This window comes from Festucalex cinctus, chromosome 18 (assembly GCF_051991245.1).
Source record: "Festucalex cinctus isolate MCC-2025b chromosome 18, RoL_Fcin_1.0, whole genome shotgun sequence".
NCBI lineage: Eukaryota > Metazoa > Chordata > Actinopteri > Syngnathiformes > Syngnathidae > Festucalex > Festucalex cinctus.
The window spans coordinates 12279429-12303235 of record NC_135428.1 but is presented as its reverse complement, the minus strand read 5'-3'; the positions used below and the strand labels follow the sequence as shown (position 1 = coordinate 12303235).

The 23807-nt window shown below is 41.6% G+C and overlaps 3 protein-coding genes across 4 annotated transcripts; 1 reads left to right on the top strand and 2 right to left on the bottom strand.

The window, feature by feature from the left end:
- Positions 1-148: 148 nt before the first annotated feature.
- LOC144006823 (rho GTPase-activating protein 24-like) lies at positions 149-6016 on the bottom strand. Of its 2 annotated transcripts, none has more exons than XM_077505868.1 (10): positions 5753-6016; positions 4412-4525; positions 3637-3853; positions 3423-3555; positions 3259-3332; positions 2876-2997; positions 2586-2802; positions 1727-2007; positions 897-1464; positions 149-571 (listed from the first exon to the last, which is right to left on the bottom strand). In XM_077505868.1, the coding sequence occupies exons 1-10, from the start codon at positions 5802-5804 to the stop codon at positions 310-312; spliced, it is 2040 nt and encodes a 679-aa protein (XP_077361994.1). In that variant the 5' UTR covers positions 5805-6016; the 3' UTR covers positions 149-309. The 2 variants fall into 2 exon arrangements, with proteins under 2 accessions (XP_077361994.1, XP_077361996.1); XM_077505870.1 differs by having other exon boundaries at positions 3646-3853.
- Positions 576-20528, top strand: LOC144006826 (dual specificity protein kinase CLK4-like). The gene is made up of 15 exons (XM_077505875.1): positions 576-1473; positions 1739-2028; positions 11450-11601; positions 13553-13645; positions 14233-14324; positions 14540-14663; positions 14739-14805; positions 14958-15071; positions 16009-16175; positions 16415-16509; positions 16588-16717; positions 17538-17620; positions 18615-18694; positions 18807-18897; positions 18972-20528. Exons 4-15 carry the CDS (start codon positions 13609-13611, stop codon positions 19122-19124), a joined length of 1233 nt encoding a protein of 410 aa, XP_077362001.1. The 5' UTR covers positions 576-1473; positions 1739-2028; positions 11450-11601; positions 13553-13608; the 3' UTR covers positions 19125-20528.
- A 287-nt stretch (positions 20529-20815) lies between these two features.
- On the bottom strand, positions 20816-22787 carry gpr119 (G protein-coupled receptor 119). The gene is made up of 3 exons (XM_077505848.1): positions 22758-22787; positions 22202-22607; positions 20816-21366 (listed from the first exon to the last, which is right to left on the bottom strand). The coding sequence occupies exons 1-3, from the start codon at positions 22785-22787 to the stop codon at positions 20816-20818; spliced, it is 987 nt and encodes a 328-aa protein (XP_077361974.1).
- Between the last annotated feature and the right edge of the window lie 1020 nt (positions 22788-23807).

Sequence of the window (23807 nt, the reverse complement as noted above, 5' to 3'; positions counted from 1 at the left end):
TTTTGTCTTTCCTGTGAAAATATGCTGGCAGGATTATCAAAAATGAAATGTACAGTAAATTGTAAATGCTCTAAACATAGGGGTGTTGGTCTCTTCATGAAGTGCAAGAAAATGTTAATAAGCCAACAAAAACCACAGTTAAAGGGACTGAAGTTTGTATGTTTTGTCCTTTATTGTAAAAGTTCACTCATGCAAATGACTGCAGACTTGCTGTGTGTTGTTTTGCATATAAAATCCGTAATTTGGAGAACTGTGATAAAATGTAAGTCCATTATACACATGACTAATTCTCCATCTTTCCCTCCATCCTCACAGGCTCTTTAAAATGCGTTCCCTCTTTCCTCTAACATCATCCTCATCCCTCCATTCCTGCGTTGTGATCTTTCCGTACGTCCGGAAAAACAGCTCCATGTCCGACTGCAGTGTGAAGTTGCGGCGGTCGGCAGCGGCCCTGGCGCGCTCCGCTTGACGGATTCTGACCTCGGCGGCGCTCTGGCTGCGCCTCTGCCGCTCCAGGCGGTCGCGCAGTGCTGCCACCTGCCGCTCGAGGGCGTCGTTGCAGCGCTCCAACCTGTGGCGAGAGTCCAAGAAGGTTCTGGTGAATATTGAAAACGTTTGTTGTGTTGATCACATGGATTTGCTGTTAACACAGAGCGAGCGATAATGTTTGGTTCACTTTGGTTTAGCGGAAGTTGTAGACAGGGCTGGACTGGCCATCTGGCATAAGGGGCAGATACCCGGTGGGCCGAAACGGTTCTATTTAATTCGTATTCTTCTCTATTTCACCCCAAGAGAGGGAGAAGACCAAGTCAAAATGCCAGGGCCGACTTTTTGGTGCCAGTACCGCGATGGCTGTGAATATCAAAACAGAACAAGATACTTGTATTTCTGTTTACCTGTGTATCCTGGCCTGGTAGTCTGTCCTCTGCTGGACCATCTGCTGTCGAAGTTCGGCCAGGAGCGACTCAGCATTATCAGGCTGTGGCTGAAGCTCCGGGGCTGAAGGTTCTGCAGGACCAGATGGGAGGAACACCTCGGAGCTCCCGGTGCTGAGGGGGCTGAGGATCGAGCCGGAAGTCGGGGTGTTCAGGTGGTGTCCTCCGTTAAAGTCACTTTCTGTATCACCATCAAGGTGTTTGTCATCTTCTGCTACTTGACTTGAGGGGGATCTCACCGGTGTCAAGTCAGAACTAACCCGACCCACAGGATCCTCGTCCAGGGGTAAAACCTCACAGGAGGACCATGACGAGGAGTCGTCGACTGTCTGCCACGCCTCCTCTGATTCTTCACCGGAGTTGAAATGTTCACCGGCGACGTCCTCCATGTTCTCACTGGAGGGCGCCATGTTGAGGTTGTCATAATCGGATGGGCTGCTGTCTTCCTGCGCCTCACTGCTGCCTCCGCTGGCTGCTTCACCTTGTGCCACTGCAATCTGGGTGGCACTGGAACTCCACAGGTCCTTGCCTGCCAGTGGTGAGTAATAAAGTACAAACAGTTGAAATATTTGTATTTCACTTGAGTATTAATTTCTCTGATGACTTACTCCTTTCACTCCCTACATTTGAAATTGAATATGTACTATTAAATACAGTTAGTTGAATCAGTACTTCAGCTTTTCCCCAAGTATTTTTTTTTTTACACAAGTCTCCATACTTCTACTCAAGTACAGACTGAGATTAGTTTGCCCACTGATTTAAAAAAAAATAATAATAATTTGTTTGCCCACCTTTGCCGCTAGCTTCTCCAAGACTGGCCCAGACCTCCATCCAGGCCATGTGCCCAGATCTCGGCTCCGCACTGCTGCGGACATTCGCGGAGGGTGATCCAAAGCTAGCTAGGTGCTGGTGTTGATCTCTCGTTCTCTCCTCGTGCTGGTTCTGAAGGGGCTGACTTGAGGAGGGTAGCGGGAAGAAGCAGTTTTCCGGATGCGACGAAGTGTAGCGATGGCCCAGGAATCGCTTGTGATCTGAGGTTACCTCCGACATGGCTGCAGCTGAGGGGATAGAGCTGCAAAAACAAGTCAAACAGGTATCTGTACTTTCTAGTTTGGCAAAATGGACGTGCTACTTCTTTCAACCACTGTGGATGATAACACGATGTAAACAGAGCAGTAAAGTAGTAAACCGCAGTCGCTGTCTTGGCTGATTGACATCTTGGTGACTTGTATAATAAATTCAGTTTACATGCGTTTTTTTGTACATTTAGGATATGTACTAAAAAAAATGAAACCAGTGCTTTGACTTTTATAAGAGCCTTTTTCCACGAAGGAATAAATGTACTACCTCTATAATATTCTCAGCATTAAATCAGACATAGATTAGCTGGTTGCTAATGTTAGTAGCCATGATTGTAAAAAAGTTGAAAAGTCTGCAATTAATAATTAGATACTGTCACTTTGTCCATTGCATTCAAAAAAAAAAAAAAGTCTTTTGCTCATTTCTGAAGTTGCAATGTTCCTCAGGGCGCTATTCGAAATCCACTGGGTTATAATATAAGTACATTTTCCACCTCAAGATTTAAGGGTCTTCCGGGAGGATTAAAAGATAGTTGGTAGCATGGATACACAGTCAGAATCCAGAAGGTACCTGGTACTCTGTCCCGGCTCCCGGCATCGCTCCGCAATAAGCGGCAGCGACATCTGGCGAAGGCAGGGGGGCTGGTGCAGATGCGGTCGCCTGAGAGCACCGGGCGACGCGTGAAACCCTCTGGCCGTACGTGCAGGAACTGCTACAGAGTCTCTGGAAAACAGGGACTGGTGCTCCCTGATCAGCTCCAACATCAGCACCTGGACTATTGCTGCACCTGGAACACAATCCTTCAAAGGTCTTTCTGATGTTAAAACCTAATCACGTGTGCCTTGTGAGTTGGTGTCTACCTCCCATAAGGCTTTTCGGGTCCTCCGCTTTGGCTCTGAGAATGTTTGGTCCAAAGACTGTGGCCAAGTTCTGACAGCTCATCTTGTTCCCTATTGAGTGACTCTGGACCTCGTTGAGAAAGCTGTGCACAGACGAAGCAAGGATTCAATACAGGAGCACCTTGACTTTGAGTTTTACAAATTATGAGACGTCTTCTAAACATGGGTGTTTAGAAAGTGAGTGCCAAGAAGAAGATGGTTATGTCCATTAAATTAAATCTTGGAAGTCCTTGAAAAATATGAGCGAGGTGTGTGTAGGTATAGTTGACGCAGTACTAGTGTAGTACTTTGTGCCATCCTGAAGCAGAAGGATTCATAGATTGTATTTATTTGGTGGGTCTTACTGGCATATAAACTTGAGAAGGTTGAAATTGGCCACTGGTAGCTCCTGAAGCAGATTCCGCAACTCCCCCAAGCCCTGTGAAGGAACGAAGAGCGTTTGTAGTGTTTTACTTTTCACATAATATTCTATTTCCTCACTCTTTCACATCTTTTAGTAGAACATCACCTGCGTGCGGTCATTAGAAAGCTTTTGGCCACTGAGCAGGAAGTGCTCATAATGGTTGAAAGGAACCAAAGGCTCTGGCAGCTGTCGCAAGTAGAGCTTTAGCAGCGATGCCACTGTGTGGACATCTGTGTTACTGCAAACACATCAAGCTTGGTTTAAATTTCCTGATCGAATTGACTGACTGGATTTCAAACATAAAAAGGTGGAGGCTTACTGTCCAGACCTGTCGAAGGAGGGCCTTTCCCCGGCGTCGAACGCCTCCTGCAGTTCCTTCACCAAGGTGGCCCGTCCCGGTTGCCGAAACAAGCCCACCTCATTGAGACCCCGCTCCCGTATAAAGGCCACGCATTGTTCCACCACCAGAGGAACCGAGCGTACGCCGTAACGACGCTCGTACAGCACCGTCTCCTCCAGACGCTGACCGAAGACACCTAAGCAGGAGTCACAAATAAATTGTCAAGTGTGGTAGAGCGAGTAAGATACGTAACAGGAGACACCTGACTTCTGTCATTCAGTGCCATTGACGGTTATAGACGTCAAAGATCCAGTTTAACTGCTGTGAATGAGTTTAGCTGTTTTATTTTCATCCTGCAATTTCCCGCATTACTCTGAAATCTGTGCAATTGTGGTGGGAACACAACCAGTTCTTGGGACTGTTTCATGCTCTCTCTTAAACACTGTCCCATTAAAAAAACACATATTATGGCATGGCAAAATAACCGTTGTTTAAAGCAAAATCGGCCATGTAAAGGCTAATATCTCGAAAAAATGTATACGTCGGGCCACTCATAAATTGAGGTACCACTGCACAGCTTTAGTGAGTGGGCGGTGTTGTCCCATAGAAAGACTGATCTGAATTTACTGATCTTTGGCAGGACTGGCCGGCCCCATGTTTTGAGGCCAATAAAAGTTGCTTAGCAATGTGTGAAGCACATTCAGTACAAGTTCTAGGATAAAAACAAGCATCCCAAAAGGCTCACTTTGTTTACCTGTGAAGGGGATCCAGACGCCCTTGTTGAGGCTTTTCAGCCACTCGTCCCCCTGGCCGGCGCTGTTGGACAGGAAGAAATACGAGCCCGGGCTGGCCAACACGTCTCTGTTCCCTGCGTACACCAATCCAGACATGCTTTTTATGCTTTTGGCGGTAAAGGGACAAGTCGCATCCCTTAGCAAGTCAAGATGATGTGAGATATTTTTCTCAAGACTAGCCAAGATCAGTGACAGAGCAGAGGCTATTTAATGAGCCAAAGAGGAAATTAGATTATGTTAATGCAAGATAAGATCACAGGAGGCCGAGGCTCCAACCATCTCAATTATTGTCAAAAGAGTGTTCTTTGGCTTACAATAGCTACTTGAGAGAACTTTCAAAGCCCTTAGTCATCTTTTGACCTCAAGGACACACATGATCTAGTGCAGGGGTGTCAAACTCATGTTCGCTCAGGGGCCGCATGGAGGAAAATATATTACCAAGTGGGCCGCATAGGTAAAATAACTAGTGTTGTTCCGATACTGATACTGGTATCGGCAGAGGTGCCGATACTGCTTTAAAACAGTGGTATCGGTATCGGTGACTATCGGTGACAGCTTTTTCATGTTGAGGAAAAAAAACAACTTAAGTATCGGTATGGTATCGGTATCGGACGATACTGCAAAGCTGGGTATCGGTATCGGGACCCAAAAAAGGGTATCGGAACAGCACTAAAAAAACCTTAAGTATCGGTATGGTATTGGTATCGCCCGATACTGCAAAGCTGGGTATCGGTATCGGTATCGGGAGCCAAGAAACGGTATCGGAACAACACTAAAAATAACGATATATAACTTAAAAACGATTACCGTCATTTATACACAGATTTGTGGACCAGCCCTAAATTACGGAGCTCAACTGTCATCGTGTTGCTCCGAAGAATAACACAAATGCAAACGGAACGGGCGACACTTTGCCGGTATACGTTCCGGACGTGTTAAATCGACCCATTTTGCATATATATTGTTCCCAGAATGCATTGGGTGGCGCAGTTAATGACAAGGACAAAATCACCACCAGACATTAAGAGAAGCCCAGAGCTGTAAAGTGAGAAGTAGTTTGTTTGTTTGAATCCTGTATTTAAAATGTGCATTTTCCTGAGTGAAACCGGCAGACCGGGCCTTTAAACAAACCGTAACTTTAAGCTGTATGTAAAATAATGACATCCAGGGCGACCCCCGTACAAGTTGAATTGCTCATCTGAGGACTGCTTGTGAAATCACAAATTGTATATATTTTGATTGTGGCCGGCTGATTAATTAATCTGAGTGGGATTAATATGTTGTTTGTGTGAGTGTGTCACCTTTGAGGCCTGCTCTGTCATGTTTCCAGGACTTGAAGCAGCTGAGTCCCATGCTGCTGCACTCCCGCTCTCTCTCTCTTGCTAGTTGCCGCGGTAACGGTGATTATAGACGCTCAAATGCAGATTATGCAGAGTTGAGTTGATTTTAAAATAAAGTTGATAGAAAGTGTGCACCTCTGGCTGTATGCAGTCCTCATCCTTAGTGCAACTTTAATCCTGGATGAACAAATTCCAATCTGGGCAGTGATAATTCTTGGATCAATTTTGTAGTGTCCTGCTCCATTTGCACCGGTGGGTCTGGGAAAAGATGTAGTGGTTCACATTGACTTTTCTACACCACCTCAATGCCCCCTGTGGTTGACTATTTTGCGACCGGTCGTCTGAGCTACAGATGAACAGGGATAGCCAAGCAGACACTGGAGGTCTTGGCAACTAGCCCAAGGAGATGACAAGAAATTCTAGAAGATAATAAACTTTCAATTTAGGCTCCCTTGGGGCAGGTGAACCCCAGTTTCCATATTGTCCAAGAGATAATCCTGGTAGTTCTATAACCGTAGGATGTGTAACTGTGAAAGTGTTTGGTTTTGGGATTTCGGGATCTTGCTGCAGAATTTCAGGGTACCTAGGGGGTAGTCAGTAGAGAACAGATATTTGTAGGTGGCATGATACTCTTCTCTGGAAATCATCAAGCTTCGCGCCCGAGGGCAGGTTAGGTGGTATAGAAAGACATGGATGAATTTAAGTTTTGGAAGAGATCAAACCTCCAGTTTTGGTTCCTTGTGGATGATTCAACTTTTCCATGTTCTTCTAGAGAGGATCCTGGTAGTTCTAGAATCTTACAAAATGTGTCTATGGTCTTCTTAATCCAAAAGGTTTTTACGGGGTCTGACAGTGGCTGATGACTTCAGTCTGCAGTCTTGGTTCCTCATTGATGTTTCACCTTTCTTCTGCAGGTTTGAGGGCTTAGGGTTGAGGGATGTTCCTAGAGGTGGGAATCCTCAGGTAGAGAATGAAAAAGTTAAGAGCCGGTCTCACTGGTGGTTGTACCTCACAAGCCAAGTCCTCCTTGTCCTAAAAACGGAATCTTTTAAAGGAAACCAGCATCTCTCGTCAGTGGCATCCACCTCAAGCAAGCATTTTCATTCATTTCTGCCGATTCCTTTCCTTCAGTCTCTGGCTGCTCCAGTTAAAAGGTAAATCCCATGGTAGACAAAACCCCTTTTGGACTGCTCTAGAGTGACTTTGTAAGCCCATTTCTTGTCTGTCTGTCTTTTGGGTACTTCAAGCGGAAGAAACCACAAAAGCGGCATTATTCCGTCCCTTTTGGAAGTTGTCGCACGTTTGTTCTCTCGTACCCTCGTAAAAAAACAGATTCTAAAGGAGCCCCCTTTCAACGTTCCCTCATTCTAAATGGGGGTCCCGTTCCATCCTAGAACATCTGGCGGTCTTCTTCCCTCGCCTCCATCTCGTCCCCTCCTTCCTTGTCCGGCTTGTCCCTCTCTTTGTCCAGCTTGTCCTTCCACAATCCTCCCCTCTCTCTCGCTCGCTCGCTCTCTCTCTCTCTCCATTTCCCAGCACTTCGTGTGGCCCTACGTTGCCCCCCTCCCCATTTACCTCATCAATAACCGTGGTATGTGTGCCAGTGCATTAGGAAAATTGGTTCTCTGCGACGCAGCGCTCTTTTACTCCAGTAATCACAGCAGAGAGAGAAGGACGTCGAGAGAGAGAGAGATGATCTGGCTCTGATTCTGCTGCTGCGATATGGTCTGCAGCACTACACACACAAACACGCTGTCACAATGATTCACATTAAAGCGAGGGAGACTGGTTGTCCCTGTCAACTTTTGAACTCACTGTAAAAAGCTGTCGCTCGACTTCAGCTCGATTATATTTTATTCCTTCTGACTTATTGTCCTGATGTTCTAACTGCCAGCAGTAGCAAAATGTGTGGCTACTATGATAATTGGCAACCTGATAAAACCTCCCCAGAGTCCCATTTTGGATCTTTATATAGGAAATGCTGCCATTGAGGACCCTTTCAACAATTTCTTTTCGATCGGACTAACCCAGTGGAGGTTTGGTGAGAGGTATACTCTGGACTGTTTGCCTGTCAATTGCATTTATGAACTCGAACCCTCAGGAACACTGCAAGATCCAATCTAATGTACCCCATAGAGTGAATTACTGGACCTCAATGTAGCTGTTGCCTTTGTTCTCAAGAATATAGCCCAACATGTTTACAAAGGCAACAAATAGAACAAAAGTGCCCTGCATTTTATGAGACAGAACGTAATAATGCGACCAAAGAATGTTAAAAAAATAAAAATAAATAATAATAATAATAGTGACACTTTTAACTCATTCACTGCCATTGACGGAAAAAGACGTCAAATGATGCATTTTTTGCTGGTTTGTCAAATGAATGTGTTAATAAATAACTAAAAAAAAAGAAATCAAATTGGCCCTTGCAGCTTTCTATTTTTCTGTTTGTGGCCCTGAGAGGAAAAAGTTTGGAAACCCCTGCTGTACATTATATCAACAATTTATAATTGTTTCATTGATTTTTACCATGTTTAAACAATGGCAGTGAATGAGTTAATTAAAATTAGTTTGAGGTAAGTTAGGAGTACTTTTCTGTACCGCAAATCTGACAATTAGACAACTATGACTAGAACCTAGAACAAAAGAAGAGTGGCCCTTGACAGGATCCCTGAGGAACACAAGATGGATTTCCAGGTTCAAAAAGACACAATGCTTGCTCCCAGGCGCCAGGGGTACAAAAGCAGAATGTACATGTGACAACAACACACTGGACGGGGACGTAAAAGGCAGCTCCCGAGGATCGTTGTTAAGCTCCAGAGCAGGCCAATTGGTATTAACGGCCGACTGTATATCTGCCTGATCGATAGTGTCCCGGACTTCTAATCCCGGCCGAGAGCTTTAACAGCTGTCCGTGGATATGAGTGGCGCTGACTACCTCCATGACGACGACATAACTCTGTGTTCGCCTGAGTAACAAGCTTTTCAATGAATGAAATATTGAAGCACCTCCTCTCGCTAATTGAATGTGCCACAAATATTGTTTTTTACTACTACTCATTTATCTACTTTTATCGTGTTTTATTGATTTTACTTGGTTTTGTTTTTTAACGTTTTGTATAGTGATCTTGAGTGTCCTGAAAGGTGCTTATACTTTGTTTTTATTATTATTATTATTATTATTATTATTATTATTATTATTATTATTATTATTATTATTATTATTATTATTATTAGAAATCTTCGATACCACTTTTTTCAGACCGATACCGATACTCAGACCTCAAGGAGGACTCACTTAACGTCTTCCCCCTCTGCCATCGGTCGCTTGTACTCGTCTGCGTCACGAGTACTCGAGTACTTGAAAAAAGGTACCTGGTATCGGTACTCGCCCATCCCTAATTATTATTATTATTATTATTATTATTATTATTATCCATCCATCCATTTTCTTGACCGCCTATTCCTCACAAGGGTCGCGGGGGGTGCTGGCGCCTATCTCAGCTGGCTCTGGGCAGTAGGCAGGGGACACCCTGGACTGGTTGCCAGCCAATCGCAGTATTATTATTATTCTTATTATTACTTTAAGATGCAATGATAGAAGACTGATAATTTTTGAAATATCTTTTAATTGTAACTATTTTTTTTCATATTTTTCTGTGACTGTGATTGGCTGCTAACCAATTCGGGGTGTACCCATCCTACCCTTGTGCGGACTAAGCGGTTAAGAAAATGGATGGATGGACTTTTAGGTGGGATTTCATGTGTCAATGTGTTCCCTCAGCTCAGCTTGTTATGCAACCATCATAATTACCCGATCTAATAACAAACGGTTCCCTTTCACCACCCGCAAGATCGTGAGGCAGCTGCTGGAAATTGTTCCGCTGTTTGGCCTCCGTTGGGATTGCGTACAGCCAATGGTGTTGTCATATTAATTTTAGCTTTGACTTTTAGATGAGGTGCTGTTGCTTTGCTCGCTTGCCGCTAAAGCTAAAGATAGGTGTTGACTTGCGTCAATTAAGAAACAGGGACATTGCTAAGTTGTTTGTTTTTGTGCGACGCACTGATAAGTAGCTAGTCACATTGTTGATATTTAACAAATTGTTGCTAGTGTAGCAATGATTTTTTTTTTTGCCCCCCAAATAAGAGTGGACATAGAAATGAGCCCTGAGGAGCACCACCTTACCTTAACTTCTCATTTTACAGTAGTATGTTGCGTATATTGGAATGCCTTTTTTTAGTGGTAGCATATATTATGTGGCCAAGACAAATGCATTTAAGAAAAGCTATTGTTAGCAATTGTTTAGCCCCAGCAACCGAGTCCAAAGCGTTGTCTTCTTGATGTTTTGAAAATGTGGAACTGGAAGTGAGTCCCGAGGAACACCACCTCACCACAACTTGTCTCCTTTACATCCTTTCTATTTACTGTAATTCTGACTTTAATACTGTGTAAGCAATGGACTATGCCACCTTCTGACTTGCATACAAATTCAGATTATTGTGATAATCAGCTTGCACTTTAGCTTTAGAATGGTTAGCATAATAGTGAACCTGTGGAGTCTGTGTGGGAATTTCAAACCAAATCTTTACAGCTTTCGCTTGACTGTGAGCCACTGCAACAACTGATAAAAAAAAATAAAAAATAAATAAAAAGTGCACCTAGAAATGAGCCCTGAGGACCACCACCTGTCATAATTGTCTTTTTTATTTATTTATTTTTTTTATAAGTACTGTGAATTCCAACTTTTTTTTTTCTTTTTTTGTCAAATTTGGGTCACGTCACCACTGTAGGATAGAACTTCAAAACAATCCATTACAACTTTAATTTGATTGTACTGTAACAGTGATTATTTGAAAACAACTTTAGAAAGAAGCCCTGTGGAACAGCGCCACTTCAGTAACTAAGTAACTGGAAAACGATATCCTGTGAATCCAGTTTCTCCATATTGTCACTCTCAAAATAATTGTCCTTTTTTCTTTTCTTTTTTTTTCTTTTTTTTTTTTTTTGCAAAAAATATTTTTTGATTAAATCATCTCCACATGATGCAAATGGTTCAATTTTTTGTGTTTCCTGAAAAATGTGAAAAAACGTTTTAGGCAATCATTTTACAAAGGTGTAAATTTTAAACATTTTAATAAAAAAGCCTTTTAACTTTTTTAATATATATTACATAAATAAATAAATACTTGCATAAATTACAGTATGTTTGCTTCAAATGTTAAGTTGTGAACCCACCAGAAAGTTAACAAACACAACATTTCCCACTATGTACAGTACGTACTGATAGCATGACACATTAAATTTGTACGAATATGATTCTGGATTATTTTTGGTGTTTGTTGTTAAATGAGTCTTGACATTTTAGGTGTCCAACAACACCACGCAGGCCGTAATGCATCGTGAAATGCAGTGTACATTTACATCACAAAACCATTATCTGCTAGTAAAATTAGAAAGGCCATGTTTTTTTTTTTTTTGAAAGTGGAGCTCGTGCTGGGGCAGCGGTGTTTCCGACCCGTGTCTCGTTTCACTGCAGCTGACTGTGACTTTTAACACCACCGCGATGTTTCGAGGGAATGTCCAACGTCTTGCTTTTTCGAAGAACATCATGTTTTATTGCACTGGTCACGCCTATTCCGTACCCCCTTTTTTGGCAGGTCGCGTGGCATTCGGCACTCACGTTCCACCTTGTTGGGAGGAAGAGGAGGAGAGAAGTGGAGTCAAAACAAAGCAGCAGGAGAGCAACCAGCCAGCGAAGAACGGCACACACACAACATAGCAGCTTTCATTCAGCATTTGTTGTATTAAGGTAAGAACTCTATTTATTTATTTATTTATTTATTTTGGTGGAATGAAAGGAAGAAAACTCATTTTGTAATTTTTATTCTTAGCCTGTTTTTTGTGGAGAATTTCACACAACAAGATAGGAGAAAGTAATGATGCGATTTGTTGAATTAGTTTTAATGGGACTAAATTTTGGATGTATCCATAGTTGCAATTAGCAAATATTAGATTATAATTACGAACTGTATGAAATGAACAGATTTTTATTTTCTTGTGAATATTGTGGAACATTTGGTAAAATTCTAAAAAATAAAATAAATAAAAAATACACATTAAATTTTAAATTCAATGTGGTTTAATTTTTTTTAAATGTATCCTGTAAATATTGAATAACATCTCTGAGGTCAACCGTCAAAATCATTTACCTGCATTGGTATAAAACACAGAGAAGTTATCAATTCTAAGCCAATCCCTTTCTAAGACCAAAACATGACTCAAAAGTTTCTGCCTGACAACACTAAAAATGTAAATAAAATGACTGAACAAAAAAAGACTAAGAATGTAAATTTTTCCATATTCTCATCTGCGTTTAACATTCTGTACATATTCCTCAAAATCCTTTGAAAATTACAGGGTGTCTATAACTGATTCCTAAGGTACGTGTTACAGTTCAGAATTTACTGAAGAAAAAAACAACAACAACTAAAAGACTCCGTCAGCCATACCAGTCCAATTAAAAAGGATGATCGCAAATCAAATATGAATTGAAATCATTTAAACGCTAGACGCTGTACACGTATGCCGCTCGCTACGCTGGACAGCACCCTGGCAGCAGCTTTGAGACTCTTAAGTGAGTGACAACAATCTGCATGTTGACAAGCGCTAAGAGTCTTCCTCGCCGCTGATTTACAGTCTGGCACTGCAGCCGCTGACGCCGTATGTGCTCGATTGATGTCAGAATCACATTATTGCTATCAAACATAAAGCCGCCGCGCTTATCATCAAAATTACACCTGGAAAATAATTGCTTGAATAGTCTATCTTTTAAAATATGTAAAATATATATTTTTAATAATCATACATAAGTAGCAATTCATAGAATTTTTTAGATAGTTTTGCTCATTTGTCTTCTATAACAGTCCGAATTTGGACGTGATGTGGACACGTGGCAACGAAAAGATGAGTACGAACTAGTCACATCAAGGTGCATGACCCCTGCTACCAATTCTGCTATTTGTAGAAGTGGGTTTATTGAGGGGGTGGCTGGCTGAAACCTTGGCCTCGACCCACATGAGTAAAGCCGTGCAGACCACCATGTTGTCAAGATGGCATCAGCACAGCTTAAAGGTCGTTTAGGAATTCTGAAATGGTGGCAAAAAGCAATAGTAAACAGATAACAGTCAATCAAAATGGGGAATTATTTGCGACAAGCTCGAAGGCACGAGGTCTCGTTTTGATCGTCGTTTTTTGACTGACCTTATTTGGCTCGTGATTTACCACATTTTTCAAGAAAGAGCCCATTTGATTTTGGTGCAAGATCGCCAAATGATAAACATGTGAATTAATTCAGTCTCATTGTTTGAATAATCCTACACTAGGAAGTAGCCTGTTAGTTAACAGACAAACACAAATATGGTGCGTCAAGACTTTTTTTCATTTTTATTATCATGATTATTTTATCCTTTGCCATTTTTTTTTTGTGACATAATGCTGCCCAAATGAAAAATGGTACGATCCTATAAGCGTCCGTCCTCCACCAAGTGAACGTAGCTACCTAATGGTTGGACAAATTGATTTAAAAAAAAAAAATCTTAATTATTTAACCATTTTTCCAATTGATTCTTCATGGATCTATTCTCTTGTCACAAAATCAAAAGTGGTACAGTCCATGAATTACTCTTTATGCTAACTAGCAAACAAATAAACAAATAATCCGAAATAGGAAAGCTTATTCTTTTTGTTTCATACCCATCTAGGTCAAGGTGTCAAGTCTTGCTGGAGGCGGACGACTCGACTCAGAAGTAGCAACGCGATGGGCAGGAAAGACCAGGATTTTGGTTCTTGGCTAGGTATTTCGACATTAACTCATTCACTGGCAGCCACTTTTACTGAAGCAACCCCCTTCACTCGCGGCAGTTTTACTGGATTTTGACTGATTTTGCAAGGCCCACAGAATATTGTGTTCTATTGCTATAAAAATATGGAGCCTACAAAAAGAAAGATTTGAGTCTCTTCTTTCATCAGGATAAAAAGTATATTTGTATCTGTTTCCTTTTTGCAGCAATTAGCGTTAGGATATAGCTTTAAGTTTCATCATTATTCACATTCCGAGTGAAAACACTGGCAAAAAGAGATTGTTGCAACATGGCTTGGCTGGCTAATCTCTTATATTCTGCTGCTACTTGCTGGCTGTTTTTTTGTAATAACTGCCATTGCTTGAAGCCACCTCTTCATGTCAGAAGCTGCATTAAAGCCGTCTGTATGCTCTTGCGTAATATACCCCCCGTGTAAACACGTTTTTGGGAGTGAAGGACAAAGTATTAAAAAACGTTTTTACACGCTTTTGGGATTGAATGACCTAATCTTGTCAGTCATGAATGTTGAGATGTTGAGTAGCTATTTTGCCAATTGCTCCATGATTTGTCTTCTCTGGTAGACAACAACAAGGCCAAAAGAGACTCAATCCAAGTTGAGATGAAGAACAGTGGAAGTGACAACCAACACAGCTCGACAGAGAGTCATAATTCTGTATGTATTTTTATTTTATTTTTTTATAAGAAACAATCAGTGGTACCTTTGACATTGACAACATTTTCAGCCATGATTATGAAAATCCAGGTTATACTGAACCACCATGTATCCAGGATTCCCTGTAAAAGCAATTACAAAGTCACTTTTTCATTATATGTCCCCGTTAAGTTGTCCATCATACCATGTAGCACTCTCGCTCTTCTTCACCCCAGCTGGAGTCCACCCGCCTTAGCGATGACGATGAGGTTCCGAGGAGTCAGGCCGGCGGGAGCGACAACTACGATGAAGAGGAGGGTCACCTGGTCTACCACGTCGGCCTCGTGATTAAAGAACGGTGTACGTTTCTGTTCTTTCTGTTTCTGATGTCCCTCAAAGTCGGTCAATAAATGAATTCCGACCGGTCTTTCCCAGATGAGGTGGTGTCCACACTGGGAGTGGGAGCCTTCGCAAAGGTCCTGGAGTGTATTGACCGAGACAAGTAAGCTACATTTTGATCTGAAAATGTTCTGTCTGTGCTAAAAATGAGAAAAATTGATTGTTTGTCATCCAGGGTTAAAGAATTAAAGAGTTTCACTTAGCGGGAAATCAGTTTCTTTTGGCATTAACAACATGTTCGCATATGTGTTTCAGAGGCACGCATGTGGCAGTGAAGATTGTACGCAACATCAAAAGCTTCCGTCAGGCGGCCAAGTGTGAGATCGCCGTCTTGAAGGAGATCAACACTTTGGATGATGACCGCAAATTGTGAGTTGAGTACATTTCCTCTCGTGATTCATGAAAGTACTCCAAAAGTAAAGTTCAGTTGTAGTTAAGGTTTTGTATTTAATCATTATGAATTTGTTTGATTTTAAACATTAATTTAGGTCACGCAATACCTTTTAATTGAATCATTATTTTAGTTTTCTTTTAATTTTGTTAAGCACTGTGGTAATGTTCAAACTATGCACAATGTTACAGTGGCTTACATGAATATCATCATCCTCTTCAAAATAATTGCCTAAGTCATATTTTTTTGCCTTAAATATCTCATCAGGATGTTGGCCACCACTAAAATTGTCTACCTCCTGAGTTAAATAGATCACTCATTTCTATTATCCCCTTTTTCTAATAAAATAATCAATATTCAATGATTTTTTCTGTTTTATAAAGATAGATATATATATATATATATATATATATATATATATATATATATATATATATATATATATATATATATATATATATATATATATTTACGGCCATTATTGTAGAAAAATGAAGATATTTAATCTTTTTTTTAGGTATAAAATCACTGTCTCAGTTTTGACAAACACTTGATTGTACCTAAGAAGCATAAAAAAAAATAAAAAAACAATGGCTCTAGAAAGGAGCTCTGAGGAATGCCACAACTTCATAAACAAATGGAAACGCTACACTTAGTGAATCCAGGGATCAGAGTGGCAATACACTAATCACTGTTAGTTAGCTAAGCAATATTTGTTTCAAGTTGTGAACCCAACAAAAAAGTTTTGGCTATGTGCAGCTAACATAGTCACTTGTGGGAAATGACTTCGTTATGCTGCATTTTGATGTTGGTTATAATGACGTTACTTGGAGAGCAAAGTAATTTTTAGGTTGTGCATGGTGTAAAAAAGTTTGCAAACTGTCCATCAGGATTTCTTCTGTGTCTTCTTCTCAGTGCTTGTGTACGGATGTTGGACTGGTTTGAGCACCAAGGTCACGTGTGTCTGGTCTTCGAGCTGCTGGGACTCAGTACCTACGAGGTCCTGCGGCAAAACCAGTTCCTGCCATTCAGCGTGGAGCAAATCCGTCATATGGCCTTCCAGATCTTCCGAGCCGTCAGCTGTGAGTGGTCAACTAGCAAAAAGCTAACGTAGCAGTGTGTTCAAGCTGGTTGCTGGTCTGTGCAACAAAACTCAATGCAGAAAAAGCAGGGGGAAAAAAGCTTTGGATATTTGATTTCTCACATGATGGGTAGACAGGCACTCTATGGACCCAATTATTTGTACATAGGATAGTAAAAACTACATTTCCCATAATAGATCCCCTTTTAAGGCATTTTTTGTGTGTGTGTGGTTTTCCAGTCCTGCACCGCAATAAGCTGACACACACCGATCTGAAACCGGAAAACATCCTGTTTGTCTGCTCTGACTATGACATGGAGTACAACCCGCGAAAGGTAAACGCCTCCCCACAGTTGCCTTTGAAACTCCAAAATAAAACCTGAAGTGTATTGTTATATGTTTGCGTATGTCAGAAACTCGAACAGAGGAAGATGAGGAGTTTGGATGTAAAGGTGGTGGACTTTGGCACCGCTATTTTTGACCACGAGCATCACGAGTCCCTGGTGTCCACGCGCCACTATCGAGCTCCGGAAATCATACTCGGTAAATCAACACAAACAGTCGATGTGCCAAAAAAAAGAAAAAAAAGAAACAATTTTCTTTTCTTTCTTTCTTTTTTTATAAATAACACTATAGTATTGTACTTTATAAGAACATACATTAATGACCTAATTAATTGCAATGTAAAAAAATAGGGATGTCAAAATTTGTGTGTTAATTTTGAATTAATTTAAAGTTCCTTTAAAGGGGCTGTCTGCTGGATTCACTCAGGAAAATGCACTTTTTAAATACAGGATATACACACTTTAACTTTCTCTCAGTCTACACATCTGTGTTTTTGTTAACCTTTTGTGGTCATTTCGTCCTAAACCCGCACCACCCCCCCCCCCCCCCCCCCCAGCCTGTATTTTGCCATTTTGTGTTTGTTTTGTAAACAGCGGGAGGTTTCAGTGGAAAGACAGTGTTTACAACCCTCCAGCCAATCGCAGAGCGGGGGGTGACGTGTCGCAAACGGGGCCGGGCGAACGTGTCGGCTGCGTGACGTCACTCCCGCGGCAATTTGAAAGCACGCACGGATTATTTTTTTTTTCACTCACTCACTCACTCACTCACTCACAGAAGCTTACGTGTGTGAATGAGTGAGTATGAAAAAATATTTTCTTGTACATTTAAAACATTTATAATTTACGATTAATCATGAGTTAACTGTTGAAGTCATGCGATTAATTACGAGTAAACATGTTAATTGCCCAACACCCCTAAAAATAAACATTTTTCGCGTTATGATTTAATGCTATAATTCAATGGATGTTCTGCTGCTCCTTTTTCTAATATAGCTCATAATTTAAACCTGTGTGGTCAGGTCTAGGCTGGAATCAGTCTTGTGACGTTTGGAGTTTGGCCTGCGTTCTCCTGGAGTACTACCTTGGACAGACGCTATTCCCGGTATGAGCACACACACAACAGCAGTTTCCAAATGGTGGACATGGAACTTTTTCTTTTTCTGGGCAGAATGAGAATATGTGCCACTCGCAGTGACTACCGTATTTTCCGCATTATAAGGCGCACCTTCAATGAATGACATTTTAAAACTTTTTTTCCATATAAAGTCGCTAAAGTAGAGGCTGGGGTTACGTTCTGCATCCATTAGATGGTGCTGCGCTAAAGGGAATGTCAACAAAACAGTCAGATAGGTCAGTCAAACTTTATTAGCACATTCACTGCCATAGACGGCTTTAGACGTCAAAGATTCATTTTTTTCCTGCACACGCAATAAAACAATGTGCAAAAAAGCTTTTTCGTTATGCATCAACTAGGTATTAAAGCAACAACAGTAAATTGCAGCGTTTAATACACATAGTTTAAAAAAACAACAACTTTTGTGTAGTCTCCAAGAATATTCAAAACATGCGGACATCCAACTTTAACACATTCACTGCTATAGACGGTTTTAGACGTCAAAGATTTTTTTTTTGTCCTGGACTGGCAGTGAATGAGTTAAGAGATTACAAACGAGCTTTCTGACAACTCCATTCACTCCCAAAATGAATAAACAACTGTTTTATTATTTTCTCTGAGGTAAAGTATTAATATTAGCTAGCGATCCAAGATGGCGGGATCTTCTGCGCATGCGCGTCACCGATCGTGCAGAGTCACCGATAGCGTCTTGACAGCGAGATCTGTTGCGGCTCAGTATTGATCCATATATAAGGCGCACTGGATTATAAGGCGCATGGTCAGCTTTTCAAAAAAATTGAAGGCTTTTAGGTGCGCCTTATAGTGTGGAAAATACGGTACTCTACTTACTAACTCCACTGCTCACGAAATATCCAAAAAGATGGTTCTCCCCCACTTTAAAAAAAAAAAAAAAGGAAAAAAGGGGGAAAATGGAAAAAAGAGAAGGGAAAAAAATGCTTGTTATTCATGTATGTTGCTCCAGACTCATGACAGCAAAGAACACCTGGCCATGATGGAGAAAATCCTGGGGCCCATCCCGCCGCACATGCTGAAACAAACCAGGTACCACAGAAAACTAATCTGGTCTAAACAAAGCTCCTCAACATGGTTCCTTGGCACCAAGTTGTCACAAATTGATGAATCTGCAACTGTGATGTGCTGTGTTTGTGTTTAGAAAGCAACACTCTGTCCTCAACGGCCGACTGGACTGGGACGAGCACAGCTCTTCAGGCAGATACGTACAGAAACACTGCAAGCCTCTCAAGGTGCGCTTGATACAGGAACGAAGGCAGGCAGGAAGTCAGACAGGAAGTGATGTCGTTCTGGTGCGTTTTGGCAGAGCTTGCCGAGACGCGACGAGGACGAGCGGCAGCTGTTGGACCTTCTGGCCTGCATGCTGGAGTACGACGCGGGCCGACGCATCACCCTGGAGGAGGCGCTGTGGCACCCGTTTTTCGAACCCGCCAGAATGGAGAAGCAAAGGCGAAGCTGACACACACACACACACGCACATGTTTGTCTTTGTATCATCATGGGGACTTCTCATTGGCATAATGCCTTTCCCTAAACTCAACCATCAAAAATGATTGCCTACCCCCGTTCCTTACTCTAACCTCAACCATAACACAATTCAAAGCTAAACTCTAAAACCAAGTCTTGACCCTCAAAAAGGTCTGAACTTGTGGGGACCACCAAAATGTCCTCCACAAAAAAGTCGGTCCCCACGATGGTAGTTAAACCTGGAAAAACATGCACGTATGGGCCTCACAATGTAGCAAAACCAAAGGCACACTCACACACGCTGTATACAATACTGTGAACAAACGGTATTTGGTTGAGCGACCAAAAGGCCAGCTACAAATAGCAAAAAAATGCTATTTAAAAATGGCCATTAACTCTTTTACTGCCACGTTTTCAAAAAAAAAAAACAACCCTGACAGTGCCGACCGATTTTGAGCGTTTTAACTCATCTTTCAAGGCAAACAGAATATTGTGTGCTTTTACTACATAAACATGGTTGGTGCCACTTGAAAGATCGGATTCCATTCTTTCATTAGGAAAAAAAATATGTTTCTACCTTATTCCGTTCTTTCGTAATCACCATTTTAAAATAGGTCAAGAAGAAAATGGGCTTTTTGTGAAATTTGTCATGTTTCATTGTGATTTCATACACCGGCAGCCCATTGAAAAGAGATACAGTGCTGCCATCTGCTGGCCATAGTTCGTGGCTGTTTTTGATTCCACAAGCCATTGACCAGGCATCGCGCCACTGCCCATTGATAAAAATAAAAAAATAAAAAAATGTAGTTGTCATTTAACATTTATAACGGTATACATCGTGATTTTACTTATAGTTATTAAATGTTTTTGGTGGTAAAAGAGTTTGGCCATTTTTTATTTAAATGGCCAAACGATACAATTTGATGTAAACACTATAGACGTCTGATAGGTGTATTTCTGAGCACATAGTCCTGCAAAAAAATATATATATATATTGTCTGTAGGCGAGTTTGCAAATGGCAATTTGCAAACTCAACCAGGGTTGACTGTTTATAGAAATACATTCTACCTCAGCCTGATGCTTTATGGGTTTGGGTTTCTTGATTGCTGAATTGAATTTTGTTACCAGATGACATTAGCATGCCTTCCTGCTCATTCTTGTTGGTGAATAAATGCCAAAGTGCCATTTTGGTCACTTTTGTCACAACTTCCTATTTGGGCATTTTTTCGTCTGCTATATTACCCCTCTGAAATGGCAAGTAACACCGAATTAGGCCATATTACCTATCTTGCCTTGCCAGATTAGATTACATAGAAATAAGTGTGCAGTGACATTTAAGTCAATATTGTATCCAAACGGAGCCTCATTCACATGGTCTGGTGGCAGATTTATTGAGTGGAGCAAACCAGGACGTTTCCATGACTGAATAATCAACTCGACATATGAAAACCTTGAGATAACCTCGAGACGCTTGGCTTTGTTATCTCCAGTCTGTGAATCAGTTCATTGGATGTACTTTGAAATGCACAACCAATTGTTGGCGTATGTGGTTTGTAGATCTGCCTCACAGTCAAAGTGTTCTGGGTTCGAATCTGGTTGGTGGTTGGTTAAATAACATGGAAGGATCTTCTCTTGCCAAAATTAAGACGGTTGTAAGCTCCAGAAACGCGCAATTGCAGAGTTCAAGTCTGCGTGTGCGACTGACGATCCCCAACATCCAAAACCGGCCCGTGAGCCGACCGCCTTCCCACCGGGCACGCCAACATGCCCGCTATCTGCGTCCTTACCTCCCTCTGCCAACAGGCGTACACTAACGGATTGATGAGCGAGTTGGACATGCCCAGCAGCCACAGGTGGTTCTCCAAAACCGTGATGAGCCGGCAGCTGGCACACAGTAGCTGCACCATGCTCACCACGAAGAAGGGACACCACAGGGTCAGGAAGCAGCCCACCAGCAGGGCCACGGTCCTCAGGGCCTTGACGTGGCTCCAGTAGCGGCTCATGGCTCGGGGCCACTGGGGCGGGTGCGTCCGAGAGCCCGCCTGGCTGATCTGGGAAATGTGCCGTTGGTGGCCGCAGGCGATCTTGAGGATGTCCATGTAGATGTAGACGAAGGCGGAGAGGACGGGGAAGAAGCAGACGCTGAGCAGGACGATGATGCCTGGCGGGTAGATGACGGAGAAGAAGGCGCACAGGCCGCCATAGCCGTCTGTCTGCAGCTGGCGGACCATCACTGTGGACGTGAAGGCAGGAGTATTATCTTAAAGAGGAAGTCAACCGCTCAAAAAATTGGCAATAATATGTTCTATGCAGGTCCACTAGTCTAAATATATTCTGGTTAATATTGTGTTAGTGGAATATGAGTTAAAACAGCAAAAACGACCTGTTTTTATCAGTATTAGAGGGCGGCCATTTTGCCAGTGGAGGGGTTGGCCATATTTAAAAAAAAAAGAGCACAATATTATGCTTTTGTACATAACAGCAATGCATATAAACCACCTACAATCTCTAATAACAATATTGAGGCATTTACTAGGTTCCCCTTCATCTGACAATTAGCATAGATTTTAAACATAGGCCAAAACATCCCTAATGAAATTTAAATTGCACTAATAAACTAGCCACTAGAGGGTGCTAGAACTGCACAAATGGAAATCAACCTGACTTTTTTTTTTTTATGTGTTGCATAAATATATTTTAATATCACGATATTGGCCTTATCGTTACATTCCTATTAATTTCTTCTTTTTTTTTTTAAGGGAAACTGCTTTATTGGTCTTTCTTTAAAATTACATTTCTGGGGGGGGGGGGGGGGGGATTTTATGTAGTAGTGATATCTAGTGTAGTGGTATCTGTATTTAGTATTTGACATCGGTGTGACTACTCAAGAGTTGAGTATCGGTACCGGTTTGAAAAAAAAAAAATGGTTTCAAGCATCCCTACAAAAAGTATAAAAGTCTTAGGTACCGCAGATGTATACCAGACACAACAAATAAAGTTTTAGGTCCTGCGTAAATGGAAGATTCTGCAAATCTAAACATAATACTGCTTTAAGTCACAGATTTTACCTGGTAAGAATCCCACAATGAGCGAACAAGCCCAAAGTGCCACCAGTGACCCGACCGCTGTCCCCATTCCAGAGAACCTGGAGTACCTCAGCGGTGCCTTAATGGCAGCATAACGGTCCAGCGAGATCAGAAACATGGACAAAATGGACGCCATGCAGGGCGACATCACGAAGGCCATCCGCATGTGGTCCGCGGAGGTGACGTTGGTCCCAAAGTCCTCCGTAGCCAGGCCGGTGATGGCCACGCCCACCAGCGTGTCGGCCAGGGCCAGGTTAAGGACGAAGCACCAGCTCTGGATGCGCCTCTTGGCCAGGAGGCGCAGGAGGGCGGCGGCCACCAGGAGGTTGGTGCCCACGATGAGGCAGGAGGCCACACTCAGGATGAAAGCCGTCACGTCATGCTCGCTCTAAGGCCTCTCGCAATCCACACGCTGCCATCCACCTTCATTAAATGGAGCTTTTTCCGACCCTCAGATTCGGTCTGGTTGAGTCGTTTTTGATTTAAAAAAAAAAAAAAAAAAAGCAGCTTGAGTTAAAGTACAACCTGCCAGACCTACTTTGCTCCCACCCGCCCTCAGGAGAGACATTTGCCATTATGGGACATTTTCCACTCGGCTTCACACACAAACAGACATGGCTCATGTTTTTTTTCACCGCCTCGCGTAAAAGACCTCATGTTGATTGCACAATGTTTAAAAAAAAAAAAAAAGGCATTATGGAATTAAGGTCATGATTTAAAATGTTTCTACTATGTTAATATTATCCTCAGATCATAGTATTTTAATTAACTTTTTTTTTTATTATTATTAAAAAAAACACCCTTAAAGGGATACTTTATTTCGCTATTTTTGGCAGTCAAACATTAATAGTTTGCCTCTAATAAATTAGATATTTCCATTATTTTTCACGTACAATTAGTACCTTTAAAAACACATTTTGCAACTTGCTGTCGACTGAAAATGACATCACAAGGGCTCAGGTAACCAATCACAGCTCACCTTGTGAATGTCGCATGACCAAACCTAGAAAACAGGTGAGCTGTGATTGGTTACCTGAGCCCTTGTGATGTCATTTTCAGTCGACAGCAAGTTGCAAAATGTGTTTTTAAAGGTACTAAATGTACATGAAAAAATAATGAAAGTATAAAATTAATTATAGACAAAATATTAACTTTTTATTGCTATAATGGGCTAGATAAGTAAAGTAACCCTTTAAATTTGTGTTATTTTCTGACTGAAATATTCTGCATGTTTATTTATTTAAAGATTTTCCAAATACGTTTTTTTTTCAGATAGGACATTTTCTATTTCGCTGTCAACATTATAGCAATACTCAAGGATTTCAATTCTTTACCCTCTGCAGGGGAAAAAAAAACAACAACGCAGTCTTCTTCATGTATATATTATGTACTGTATATATTTTACTGCTCCCTGGTGGCCAGGTTGGGCACAACAGAAGGAGCAGCATAATAACCGAGTTAAAGCATGAAATCACAATTAAAAAAATGTTCAGTTGTTAAAATTATATTTCATTATGTCATTACTGTATGGTTTTATGTAATATACTGTGGAGTGCTATTTTTCTAATTAAAAAAAACATTGTTGGTG

What these genes read in the sequence shown, in the direction of transcription:
- LOC144006826 (XM_077505875.1), top strand. Translation starts at nt 13,609, where the DNA reads ATGGGCAGGAAAGACCAGGATTTTGGTTCTTGGCTAG. An exon ending in GGATTTTGGTTCTTGGCTAG is followed by an intron (nt 13,646 to 14,232) that starts GTATTTCGACAT and finishes CTTCTCTGGTAG; the next exon opens with ACAACAACAAGGCCAAAAGA. An exon ending in CCTCGTGATTAAAGAACGGT is followed by an intron (nt 14,664 to 14,738) that starts GTACGTTTCTGT and finishes GGTCTTTCCCAG; the next exon opens with ATGAGGTGGTGTCCACACTG.
- LOC144006823 (XM_077505868.1), bottom strand. Translation starts at nt 5,804, where the DNA reads ATGGGACTCAGCTGCTTCAAGTCCTGGAAACATGACAGAGCAGGCCTC. An exon ending in CCCGAAAAGCCTTATGGGAG is followed by an intron (nt 2,803 to 2,875) that starts GTAGACACCAAC and finishes ATTGTGTTCCAG; the next exon opens with GTGCAGCAATAGTCCAGGTG. An exon ending in TGGAGAAGCTAGCGGCAAAG is followed by an intron (nt 1,465 to 1,726) that starts GTGGGCAAACAA and finishes CACCACTGGCAG; the next exon opens with GCAAGGACCTGTGGAGTTCC.
- gpr119 (XM_077505848.1), bottom strand. Translation starts at nt 22,787, where the DNA reads ATGTCTCTCCTGAGGGCGGGTGGGAGCAAA. An exon ending in TGAGGGCGGGTGGGAGCAAA is followed by an intron (nt 22,608 to 22,757) that starts GTAGGTCTGGCA and finishes GAGAGGCCTTAG; the next exon opens with AGCGAGCATGACGTGACGGC. An exon ending in CATTGTGGGATTCTTACCAG is followed by an intron (nt 21,367 to 22,201) that starts GTAAAATCTGTG and finishes TCACGTCCACAG; the next exon opens with TGATGGTCCGCCAGCTGCAG.